Here is a 13,698-nt window from a genome sequence, read left to right on the forward strand (position 1 = left end):
GGTGGCAGACCTAGCGAACCGCTTAGTGCGCTTAGGACAATCAGAGATAGCATGAGTGGAATCACCACAGTAGAAACACAGCCCATTCAGACGTCTGTGTTCTTGCCGTTCAACTCTGGTCAAAGTCCTATCGCACTGCATAGGCTCAGGTTTATGCTCAGATAATACCGCCAAATGGTGCACAGATTTACGCTCACGCAAGCGTCGACCGATCTGAATGGCCAAAGACATAGACTCATTCAGACCAGCAGGCATAGGAAATCCCACCATGACATCCTTAAGGGCTTCAGAGAGACCCTTTCTGAAAAAAGCTGCAAGCGCACCTTCATTCCATTGAGTGAGTACTGACCACTTTCTAAATTTCTGACAATATACCTCTATCTCATCCTGACCCCGACACAGAGCCAGCAAATTTTTCTCTGCCTGATCCACTGAATTAGGCTCATCGTACAGCAATCCGAGCGCCAGGAAAAACGCATCGATATTACTTAATGCAGGATCTCCTGACGCAAGAGAAAATGCCCAGTCCTGAGGGTCGCCACGTAAAAAAGAAATAATGATCCTAACTTGTTGAACTGGGTCACCAGAGGAGCGAGGTTTCAAAGTCAGAAATAGTTTACAATTATTTTTGAAACTCAGAAATTTAGTTCTATCTCCAAAAAACAAATCAGGAATAGGAATTCTTGGTTCTAACATAGAATTCTGAACCACAAAGTCTTGAATATTTTGTACTCTTGCCGTGAGCTGATCCACACATGAAGACAGACCTTTAATGTCCATCGCTACACCTGTGTCCTGAACCACCCAAATGTCTAGGGGAAAAAAAAGTCAAAACACAGTGCAGAGAAAAAAAAATGGTCTCAGAACTTCTTTTTTCCCCTCTATTGAGAATCATTAGTTCTTTGGGCCTCCAGTACTGTTATGATAAGGTAATTCAGTACCACAATGGACATAGAAGTCAGAGCACATACAGTGACCTGACAATAACCCAAAAACATAGAACGAGCTCTGAGACGTGGGAACTCTGCTGACCGCAATCCCTAATCCTCTCCAACCACACTAGAGGCAGCCGTGGATTGCGCCTAACGCTCCCTATGCAACTCGGCACAGCCTGAGAAACTAGCTAGCCTGAAGATAGAAAATAAGCCTACCTTGCCTCAGAGAAATACCCCAAAGGAAAAGGCAGCCCCCACATATAATGACTGTGAGTTAAGATGAAAATGACAAACGTAGAGATGAAATAGATTTAGCAAAGTGAGGCCCGACTTTCTGAACAGAGCGAGGATAGGAAAGGTAACTTTGCGGTCAACACAAAACCCTACAAAAACCACGCAAAGGGGGCAAAAAGACCCTCCGTACCGAACTAACGGCACGGAGGTACACCCTCTGCGTCCCAGAGCTACCAGCAAGCAAGAAAACAATATTAAGCAAGCTGGACAGAAAAAAACAGCAAACAAAATAGCAAAAGCGGAACTTAGCTATGCAGAGCAGCAGGCCACAGGAACGATCCAGGAGGAAACAGGTCCAATACTAGAACATTGACTGGAGGCCAGGATCAAAGCACTAGGTGGAGTTAAATAGAGCAGCACCTAACGACATCACTACATCACCTCAGGAAGGAAACTCAGAAGCCGCAGTACCACTCTCCTCCACCAACGGAAGCTCACAGAGAGAATCAGCCGAAGTACCACTTGTGACCACAGGAGGGAGCTCTGCCACAGAATTCACAACAATAACCCCCCAAACATTTCATCCTGTATTGAGCAAGATGTTGGAAGGTCCTCAAATTGTATGGTGCGTCTCACTGCACCTAGTAGCTAGTCCGTGTCCACAGAAAGAATAAGTGTCTCGTCCCTCTTTCTGGAGGATCTCTATACTCATCCTCCTCCAGATCAGACTCAGACAAAGCTCCCTCAGAAGAGGAGACCGAATCTCTCATCCTTTTCCTGGATAGGCTTTCAGGCTCCGTGGGTTGAGGAACAACAAGGCTAGAAACAGACGCCTGCACCTCCTCTCTGATAACAGCCCTCATCATATTTGACATACGAGAAGCTTGTTCTTCTCCCACAATGCGATTAGTGCATGTCTCGCAAAGGGGTTTTTGCCATGAATCCTTCAGCCTTATGTTGCAAATAGGACACTTCAAAAATTTCCCCGATTTTTTAACTTCCTTTTTGTCCATAGAAGTAGAGGTGCCCTATAAAAACAGAAGTATCCCTGTTTTAGGAAGCTGCACACTGGTGGGGATTAAGCGATAACCCATTTCCTGGGTACTCTCATGCACCTGGCTCTCCGTCTCTAACCTAGCGGTATCCTCCATATTGCACGGATTGCGCCCTGCTCAGTGGAGACGTCGCACCCCAAAACCCTTTACCTTATGTCCTTCAGCGTTGGAGCGCCTCAGCCGCACTCACCGACTTGCCCCGGAAACAGCCTCAGTGAGGATGAGGAGACGCCGTTCCGCCCACCGCAACCCGGCGTCTCAGCGATGGCCACTGGCACACTTCACTCCGGGGCCGCATGATGAAACCTTCAGCCCACAGAGGCAGCCCCAGTCCAGGAAATACTCCGGACGGCGTGCTTGGTCGAGAGCCCCCTTCAGGAGGAAGCAACCTGATATCCCAGGAGCAGCGCTGCACTGGGTAAGCTGAGGGACCCTGTGTCGGGTTTCAGCATACGAAGGTCTTGAGGTGTCAACGGTAACAAGGTCCGAGACTCCCCGATCCACACCCTCCGAACGGAGCCTGTCGGTATTACTCTCATCGTTCCTATCCACAGCGGGACAAGAAAAACACTGATGGGTGGTAGGGGGAGGTTCCTTTTGTACTCTCGTGGTTTCCTGTCCCACCATGGATAAGAAGCACAACCTCCATGGTGCTGTCAGGTGGTGACCTGGAAATAAAGGGCTTTGATTGCAATACTACTGGGTGAGTGCCACATTTTCTTTTCTTTCTATTGCATATGGAATAATATGACAACTGATCGTCCCAACTCCATTTATAAGGCAAGAAATCCCACTTATTAAACCTGACAGGGCACACCTGTGAATTGAAAACCATTCCCGGTGACTACCTCTTGAAGCTCATCAAGAGAATGCCAAGAGTGTGCAAAGCAGTCATCAAAGCAAAAGGTGGCTACTTTGAAGAACCTAGAATATAAGACATAACAAAAAAGTGTGAAACAAATGAAATTAAGTATATAATTCCTCATGTGTTAATTCATAGTTTTGATGCCTTCAGTGTGAATGTACAATTTTCATAGCCATGAAAATACAGAAAAATCCTTAAATGAGAAGGTGTGTCCAAACTTTTGGTCTGTACTGCATAATATATGTATATATAGCAGCTTAGAGATGCCCTTAATCTGGTAGACTGGGACAATATCCTCAGAAATAAGAATACAGATAATAAATGGGAAATGTTTAAGAACATCCTAAATAGGCAGTGTAAGCGGTTTATACCTTGTGGGAATAAAAGGACTAGAAATAGGAAAAACCCAATGTGGCTAAACAAAGAAGTAAGACAGGCAATTAACAGTAAAAAGAAAGCATTTGCACTACTAAAGCAGGATGGCACCATTGAAGCTCTAAAAAACTATAGGGAGAAAAATACTTTATCTAAAAAACTAATTAAAGCTGCCAAAAAGGAAACAGAGAAGCACATTGCTAAGGAGAGTAAAACTAATCCCAAACTGTTCTTCAACTATATCAATAGTAAAAGAATAAAAACTGAAAATGTAGGCCCCTTAAAAAATAGTGAGGAAAGAATGGTTGTAGATGACGAGGAAAAAGCTAACATATTAAACACCTTCTTCTCCACGGTATTCACGGTGGAAAATGAAATGCTAGGTGAAATCCCAAGAAACAATGAAAACCCTATATTAAGGGTCACCAATCTAACCCAAGAAGAGGTGCGAAACCGGCTAAATAAGATTAAAATAGATAAATCTCCGGGTCCGGATGGCATACACCCACGAGTACTAAGAGAACTAAGTAATGTAATAGATAAACCATTATTTCTTATTTTTAGTGACTCTATAGCGACAGGGTCTGTTCCGCAGGACTGGTGCATAGCAAATGTGGTGCCAATATTCAAAAAGGGCTCTAAAAGTGAACCTGGAAATTATAGGCCAGTAAGTCTAACCTCTATTGTTGGTAAAATATTTGAAGGGTTTCTGAGGGATGTTATTCTGGATTATCTCAATGAGAATAACTGTTTAACTCCATATCAGCATGGGTTTATGAGAAATCGCTCCTGTCAAACCAATCTAATCAGTTTTTATGAAGAGGTAAGCTATAGGCTGGACCACGGTGAGTCATTGGACGTGGTATATCTCGATTTTTCCAAAGCGTTTGATACCGTGCCACACAAGAGGTTGATACACAAAATGAGAATGCTTGGCCTGGGGGAAAATGTGTGTAAATGGGTTAGTAACTGGCTTAGTGATAGAAAGCAGAGGGTGGTTATAAATGGTATAGTCTCTAACTGGGTCGCTGTGACCAGTGGGGTACCGCAGGGGTCAGTATTGGGACCTGTTCTCTTCAACATATTCATTAATGATCTGGTAGAAGGTTTACACAGTAAAATATCGATATTTGCAGATGATACAAAACTATGTAAAGCAGTTAATACAAGAGAAGATAGTATTCTGCTACAGATGGATCTGGATAAGTTGGAAACTTGGGCTGAAAGGTGGCAGATGAGGTTTAACAATGATAAATGTAAGGTTATACACATGGGAAGAGGGAATCAATATCACCATTACACACTGAACGGGAAACCACTGGGTAAATCTGACAGGGAGAAGGACTTGGGGATCCTAGTTAATGATAAACTTACCTGGAGCAGCCAGTGCCAGGCAGCAGCTGCCAAGGCAAACAGGATCATGGGGTGCATTAAAAGAGGTCTGGATACACATGATGAGAGCATTATACTGCCTCTGTACAAATCCCTAGTTAGACCGCACATGGAGTACTGTGTCCAGTTTTGGGCACCGGTGCTCAGGAAGGATATAATGGAACTAGAGAGAGTACAAAGGAGGGCAACAAAATTAATAAAGGGGATGGGAGAACTACAATACCCAGATAGATTAGCGAAATTAGGATTATTTAGTCTAGAAAAAAGACGACTGAGGGGCGATCTAATAACCATGTATAAGTATATAAGGGGACAATACAAATATCTCGCTGAGGATCTGTTTATACCAAGGAAGGTGACGGGCACAAGGGGGCATTCTTTGCGTCTGGAGGAGAGAAGGTTTTTCCACCAACATAGAAGAGGATTCTTTACTGTTAGGGCAGTGAGAATCTGGAATTGCTTGCCTGAGGAGGTGGTGATGGCGAACTCAGTCGAGGGGTTCAAGAGAGGCCTGGATGTCTTCCTGGAGCAGAACAATATTGTATCATACAATTATTAGGTTCTGTAGAAGGACGTAGATCTGGGTATTTATTATGATGGAATATAGGCTGAACTGGATGGACAAATGTCTTTTTTCGGCCTTACTAACTATGTTACTATGTTACTATGTTACTATATATATATATATATATATATATATATATATATATATATATATATATATATATATATATATATATATATATATATATATATATATATATATATAGTATATTGCCCAGTCACATAGTATATTGCCCAGTCACGTAGTATATTGCCCAGTCACGTAGTATATTGCCCAGTCACATAGTATATTGCCCAGTCACGTAGTATATTGCCAAGTTACGTAGTATGTTGCCCAGTGACGTAGTATATTGCCCAGTCGCGTAGTATATTAATAATAATAATAATAATAATCTTTATTTATATAGCGCCAAAATATTCCGCAGCGCTTTACAGTTTAACAGTTTCAAACACAAAAGTCATAAGTAACAATGTTAACAATACAATAATTAAAGCACAATAAGCCGCCCCTGCTCTTGAGAGCTTACAATCTACAATGGGGTGGGGGAGATACAAAGTACAGGTGTGTATTTACAATTATGTATTTACAATCATGGTCCAGCCATCTTCAGGGGTTGGGGAATAGATGGGGATAGTGAATGGGCTACACACACACAAACATAAAATAACTGATTAGTGAACGTGATAGGCCGCTCTGAACAAATGTGTTTTGAGCGAGCGCCTAAAACTATGCAAATTATGGATGGTCCTAATATCTTGGGGTAGAGCATTCCAGAGGATTGGCGCAGCACGGGAGAAGTCTTGGAGTCGGGAGTGGGAGGTACGGATTAGTGCAGAGGTTAGCCGAAAGTCATTTGCAGAGCGCAGTGGTCTGTTATTCTGATAGACAGAAATGAGGGAGGAGATGTAAGGGGGTGCCGCACTGTGGAGAGCTTTGTGGGTGAGAACAAGTACTTTGAATTGTATCCTGTAATGAATGGGTAGCCAGTGTAACGACTGGCGAAGAGCGGACGCGTCCGAGTAACGATTAGCCAGATGGACGACCCTGACTGCTGCATTAAGTATAGACTGGAGAGGGGAAAGTCGAGTGAGGGGGAGGCCAATTAATACAGCGTTACAGTAGTCCAGGCGGGAGTGGATCAGGGCGACAGTGAGGGTTTTAGCTGTCTCCATGGTGAGAAAAGGGCGGATTCTAGAGATGTTCTTTAGGTGTAAGCGGCACGAGCGGGCAAGAGATTGCCAAGTTACCTAGTATGTTGCCCAGTGACGTAGTATACAGCACAGAGCCACGTAGTCTACTACCCAGCAACGTAGTATATTGCCCAGCCAAGTAGTATATTGCCCAGTGACGTAGTATACAGCACAGAGCCACGTAGTATATTGCCCAGCTACGTAGTATATTGCCCAGCCAGGTTTGTCACAGGTTAAAAAATAAAAAAATAAACATATACTCACCTTTCCGAGGGCCCCTTGTAGTCCACGGCAGCTTCCGGTCCCAGGGTTGTTATGAGCGCAAGGCCTGTGATGACGTCGCGGTCACATGACCGTGACGTCATGGCAGGTCCTTCTGCCACCGGAACCTGCAACAGAGGATGGAGGCCGGCACAAGCGGCAACGTAAGGTGCGTATAGCAGGTTTTTTTTTTATTATTATTATTTTTAACATTACATTTTTTACTTTTGATGCCGCATAGGCAGCGTCAATAGTAAAAAGTTGGGGACACACAGGGTTAATAGCGGCGGTAACGGAGTGTGTTACCCGCGGCATAACGCGATCCGTTACCGCCGGCATTAACCCTGTGTTAGCGGTGACCGGAGGGGAGTATGCGGGCGATAAGCACTGACTGCGGGGAGGAAGGAGCGGCTATTTTCTTCCAGACTGTGCCCGTCGCTGATTGGTTGCGGCAGCCATGACAGGCAGCTGCCGAGACCAATCAGCGAATGAATAACTGTGAAAGACAGACAGAACAGACAGACGGAAGTGACCCTTAGACAATTATATAGTAGATATATATAATATTTACATCAGAAAAAGAGAAAGTCTAAGGCAACAATGCCAGCAGATCTGGAAGGAAGAACAGGACCATGAAGCGCCATGGCAAGACAAGCCGCTGCATGGGATGTACCAACGACAGATAATGGAGGTGGCCGATGTGGAAGAATCCTACCGAGGGCTGGAGAAAGCTGGACTCCGAGACAGCACCGAGGCACTAACCATAGAAGCAAAAGAACAAGCACTAAGTACCAGATTCATAGAAGCAGGAATCTACCACACAAGACAAGACTCAAGGTGCAGACTATGCAAAGAAACCTCAGAAACCGTCCAACACATAGTGGCAAAATGCAAGAACAGCGTATACCGAACACCACAACCAATTAGCGGGAATTGTATACAGGAACATCTGCACAGCATATGGGCTAAGTCCTCCTAAGTCCAGGTGGGAGACCCCAGAGAAAGTGGTGGAGAATGAAAGGGCTAAAATCCTGTGGGACTTCAAGGTCCAGACGGTTAAGCAGGTTTTGGACTAAGCAACCAGACATTGTGATAGTAGACAAGGATCAGAAGACAGCAATGATAATATATGTGGCAGTGCCAAGTGACAGCAACATCAGAAAGAAGGAATATGAGAACCTGGAGAAATACCAGGACCTCAAAGGAGAACTGGAGAAGATGTGGAAGGTGAAGGCAACAGTGGTTCCAGTGGAGATAGGAGCACTTGGAGCAGTGACCCCTAAGTTTGGAAAATGGCTACAACAGATCCCAGCAGCAACATCTGAGCTCTCTGTCCAGAAAAGAGCAATGCTGGGAACAGCCAAGATCCTGCGCAGAACCCTCAGACTCCGAGGCCTCTGGTAGAAGAACCGAGAATGAGGAAGGACAACAAAAACCACCGCCATTGGGGGCGAGAAGGAAGATATAGATATACACATACATGCATACATACATACATAGATATATGCATACATACAGCCTCCTGTGCGCGGAAGACACATATATATACTGCATCTATCAGGAAATATTTCCCGACCAGATACCGTATATACTCTGCAAATATAGGGAAGGGGTTAATCTGTTTGTTTTTTTGTGAACCCCTCTCGAAAGTTTTATGACCATGACACAAATCAAAGTTGAATGCCCTGGAGTTTGTAAAAGCCAAAATGATGCAACATGTTTCATAAAACACAACAGCAAAATAGATTTTTAGCTCCAAATACATGCATTTATGCAAAAGATAGACAGCGCCTTCTCAAAATTAATATTATACATGCGACCTACCAGTAACGTGCATCTTCTTGGACCCACCAGTCAAAGCTTGATCCTTGCTGGGTAACTGGGTTTTAGAACTCATGTCTCCCATGTAATTATGACCGAACAGCTGGAATAGAAATATCCGTGAGGCGAGTAGACGAGGCGAGGTCAGCATGGGCTTCAGGAAGATCCAGGGGGATTCACAAACCCAGGATACACAACACGCTGTGATCTGTAGAGTATTAAACATCACCGCAATTAGGAAGCGAAACTTAGAGAGTACAAAATACAATTATTAGCATTCCATAACATTTTATACTTCTATTGACCAATACAACAAGTTCCTGTAAAGCCTCTGTCATTCTCCTGGGTTCGAACTCTTGAGCCTACACTTTGTGGTCGGCGTTTCTGTCCACTGAGCCACAGCAGACACCTATTCTCCAGGTGTTTGTTTAGGTTTGTTATTCTGCCTGCACTCTGTTGAAAACACCTGTATAATGCAAATTTGTCCACCCTATCACCTTTCGGGTGCAGCTTTATATTCTGATCCCTGCTGTCATTTCCTACTGGTGATAGTTTTTTTGGATGTTCCCCCATTTTGCAATAGCAAAGCCAGTCAATGAAATCCCAGCTACAGTCTTTACTGTTTCTGTTCTTTACTTTGCACCTTTCTTGTTTCTTTTCAGGAAGTAGGCAGTATATTTTCTAACAGTATGCACTTTATACTTTATTTTGTGGTTTATTTTACTCACTCTGGAATCTTTCCTTTTTTTCAAGCACACTTTCCTTTTTGTAGGTAATTCACGTGAAGTACTCAATGGTCTTTTTCAGGGAGAATAGGTCCAAGCTGCCATCTTCTTTTCTGTGGCTAGAGCTCTCTCTGCTCACGCAGGAACCTTTAGATACTGCTGGTCAGGATCTCTAGATTGTACGTACAGGAACAGTCAGGGTCAGTTGCACTTTTTAGATAGTTACTTATTTTCCAGAGTGAGTTGCTATTTATTCAGAACATTATGATCAGCCCACTCCATTTTTGTGTCCCGAGAAGCCGTCATGGGCACTGTGGATGCTCTGGATGCGGAATTATGGTCCTTGTCCTTGGAGGTGGTAAATATGAAGAGGCAAAAACAGGATGGGTTAACGCAGATTCTACTCCACCTAAAACAGTCATCTGAGCCTCAGGTCAATCTGCTGGATTCTTTCAACAGGGACAGAAGCACGTTTTCCATTTTTCTTTCTTCATGCAAGTTGTTTTTTTCTTCTTCATCCTGCCTCATCCGGAGGAAAGCGAGAACGCGTGGGTGCTTGTTAGTTGCTCCGTAAAGATCCTCAGGGTTGGGCATTTTATCTGCCTGAGGATTCTCCAGTAATTTCCTCAATTGACGCTTTTCTCTCTGCTCTGGGGCTCGTTTATGAAGACCCCGATAAAGTTGCTGTTGCTGAATCAATGGTTCACAGGTTGGTTCTGGGAAATCGTAGAATGGAGAACTACTGCTGTCAGTTGAGACGCTGGACAGTGGAGACCTCCTGGAATGACCCAGATCTCCACAATCAATTCTGCTAGGGTCATTCTAGCTAGATACAAGATGGTTTATAGTTCCTCCCCACTTTTCCTGGAAGAGGCCATGTCACTGGCAGACGTCTTAGGGATAAGAAAACATTTGAGGGTGTTTTTGAGACTTTTCATTCTCCTCCTATTTAGGCAGGAGGACCAATGCAAATTATGGCCTGCAGAGAGTCCAAGGAGGGATTTAACTACTTGAAACACTGGCTCGTTTCTGTCTATACTGAGGTCGAACAGGTCATGTAATGATATAGTGTTTCAGATAAAATAATGAATTTGTTAAAGCTAAAGAAAAAGAAAGAAAAGATTAATATGTGAGGACACGGATTCTAAAGGTTTGAAGTTCTCTCTCATTCAGACTACTGGTTGTTTTTAGTGTCTTTGGTTACCTCTGCATTTGTTGACTCGGGTTCAGCCTTATTTCTTATTGACAGTGATTTTTTCTGTTGATTGTGGGTTCACAGTGTCAACTCTTAGTCATCTTATTCAAGTTACCGCAACTGATAATTCTCTCGTTACCCAAAGTCATGTTACTTCTAAGGTGGAGAATGTGTGTTTGAGAATGGGAGTGTTACACACAGAATCTATTTCATTCATGGTTCTTCCTTCCTTGCCATCTAAAGTTGCGTTGGATATGCCCCGGTTGCGGAGACACAATCCTACCATCAGTTGGGAGACTCGCGAGGTTAAGTCTTGGGGGAATTTTTGTTTTTACAACTGTTTATCTAAATCTCTGTCATCTGTGAGATCTCGTCTTCCAGATTTTATTTAGAATTCTGAGGATATTTTCTCTGAGACTCAATGTGAAGTTCCTCCACCACATAGGTCTTATACAGTCCAACCTTGATTGAAGCTATCTTAGATACAACCTATCTTAAAGCTTTAGAGATTTTTAGGTTTTGCTAATTATCGTAAGTTCATTAAGAACTTTTGAGTCATAATCAAACTTCTTACTCATACGACCAAGGATGGTACTGACTTTTCCTCTTCGTCTACTGATGCTTTTACTGCTCTCAAGACAGTCTTCTCTAAAGCTCCTGTCGTCAGTCAACTTGCCTTTTGTGGTTGAGGTAGACTATTCTTCTGTGGGGATGGTTGCCGTTTGTTCGCAGAAGAAGGATGGTTACTTTCATCCCTGTCCTTTTTTCCTCGATACATACATGCTAGCCACCTTAGGGAGAGACCCAAGTTGGGCTAAATGTAGCGGGACGAAAGAGACCGAAAAGCCCTCTACTTAAAGGAAATACATAGTGGATGCTTTCCTGAAACGGAAAGTACTTGCAAGCAGCATAATACAAAGAATAGCAGGTTTACCCAGAATCCTTTGCAGTAGGCGGAGCTATGCAAATCATCTCTTTCCACCCCTGTCTAATCCACAGCGCTTGGAATCGCCAAGCGTGCAATGCTGCGGATTAGTTTCTAAATTTACACAGCCAACCAATTCCTACCTGTGGACACGTGTTTCGGGCTTTAGGCCCTCATCAGCACAGGGCTGGAATTGGTTGGCTGTATGGAGTGGGGCTCGGTGAGCAAGCGATACATACATGCTAGCCACCTTAGGGAGAGACCCAAGTTGGGCTAAATGTAGCGGGACGAAAGAGACCGAAAAGCCCTCTACTTAAAGGAAATACATAGTGGATGCTTTCCTGAAACGGAAAGTACTTGCAAGCAGCATAATACAAAGAATAGCAGGTTTACCCAGAATCCTTTGCAGTAGGCGGAGCTATGCAAATCATCTCTTTCCACCCCTGTCTAATCCACAGCGCTTGGAATCGCCAAGCGTGCAATGCTGCGGATTAGTTTCTAAATTTACACAGCCAACCAATTCCTACCTGTGGACACGTGTTTCGGGCTTTAGGCCCTCATCAGCACAGGGCTGGAATTGGTTGGCTGTATGGAGTGGGGCTCGGTGAGCAAGCGATTTGGTTGGAATTAGGAATTGGTTGGCTGTGTAAATTTAGAAACTAATCCGCAGCATTGCACGCTTGGCGATTCCAAGCGCTGTGGATTAGACAGGGGTGGAAAGAGATGATTTGCATAGCTCCGCCTACTGCAAAGGATTCTGGGTAAACCTGCTATTCTTTGTATTATGCTGCTTGCAAGTACTTTCCGTTTCAGGAAAGCATCCACTATGTATTTCCTTTAAGTAGAGGGCTTTTCGGTCTCTTTCGTCCCGCTACATTTAGCCCAACTTGGGTCTCTCCCTAAGGTGGCTAGCATGTATGTATCGCTTGCTCACCGAGCCCCACTCCATACAGCCAACCAATTCCAGCCCTGTGCTGATGAGGGCCTAAAGCCCGAAACACGTGTCCACAGGTAGGAATTGGTTGGCTGTGTAAATTTAGAAACTAATCCGCAGCATTGCACGCTTGGCGATTCCAAGCGCTGTGGATTAGACAGGGGTGGAAAGAGATGATTTGCATAGCTCCGCCTACTGCAAAGGATTCTGGGTAAACCTGCTATTCTTTGTATTATGCTGCTTGCAAGTACTTTCCGTTTCAGGAAAGCATCCACTATGTATTTCCTTTAAGTAGAGGGCTTTTCGGTCTCTTTCGTCCCGCTACATTTAGCCCAACTTGGGTCTCTCCCTAAGGTGGCTAGCATGTATGTATCGCTTGCTCACCGAGCCCCACTCCATACAGCCAACCAATTCCAGCCCTGTGCTGATGAGGGCCTAAAGCCCGAAACACGTGTCCACAGGTAGGAATTGGTTGGCTGTGTAAATTTAGAAACTAATCCGCAGCATTGCACGCTTGGCGATTCCAAGCGCTGTGGATTAGACAGGGGTGGAAAGAGATGATTTGCATAGCTCCGCCTACTGCAAAGGATTCTGGGTAAACCTGCTATTCTTTGTATTATGCTGCTTGCAAGTACTTTCCGTTTCAGGAAAGCATCCACTATGTATTTCCTTTAAGTAGAGGGCTTTTCGGTCTCTTTCGTCCCGCTACATTTAGCCCAACTTGGGTCTCTCCCTAAGGTGGCTAGCATGTATGTATCGCTTGCTCACCGAGCCCCACTCCATACAGCCAACCAATTCCAGCCCTGTGCTGATGAGGGCCTAAAGCCCGAAACACGTGTCCACAGGTAGGAATTGGTTGGCTGTGTAAATTTAGAAACTAATCCGCAGCATTGCACGCTTGGCGATTCCAAGCGCTGTGGATTAGACAGGGGTGGAAAGAGATGATTTGCATAGCTCCGCCTACTGCAAAGGATTCTGGGTAAACCTGCTATTCTTTGTATTATGCTGCTTGCAAGTACTTTCCGTTTCAGGAAAGCATCCACTATGTATTTCCTTTAAGTAGAGGGCTTTTCGGTCTCTTTCGTCCCGCTACATTTAGCCCAGCTTGGGTCTCTCCCTAAGGTGGCTAGCATGTATGTATCGCTTGCTCACCGAGCCCCACTCCATACAGCCAACCAATTCCAGCCCTGTGCTGATGAGGGCCTAAAGCCCGAAACACGTGTCCA

At 44.4% G+C, this 13,698-nt stretch overlaps 1 protein-coding gene across 3 annotated transcripts in view; it reads right to left on the reverse strand.

The window, feature by feature from the left end:
• MSRA (methionine sulfoxide reductase A) overlaps positions 1-13,698 on the reverse strand; it is a 342,166-nt gene that overhangs the window by 320,683 nt on the left and 7,785 nt on the right. For all 3 annotated transcript variants that reach the window (XM_069728387.1, XM_069728386.1, XM_069728388.1), the window contains exon 2: positions 8,697-8,901. In XM_069728387.1, coding sequence (XP_069584488.1) covers positions 8,697-8,901 — 205 coding nt within the window. The remainder of the gene's footprint in view (positions 1-8,696; positions 8,902-13,698) is intronic.

The sequence above is a fragment of the Ranitomeya imitator genome, chromosome 5 (assembly GCF_032444005.1).
Source record: "Ranitomeya imitator isolate aRanImi1 chromosome 5, aRanImi1.pri, whole genome shotgun sequence".
In the NCBI taxonomy this organism is placed as follows: Eukaryota; Metazoa; Chordata; class Amphibia; order Anura; family Dendrobatidae; genus Ranitomeya; species Ranitomeya imitator.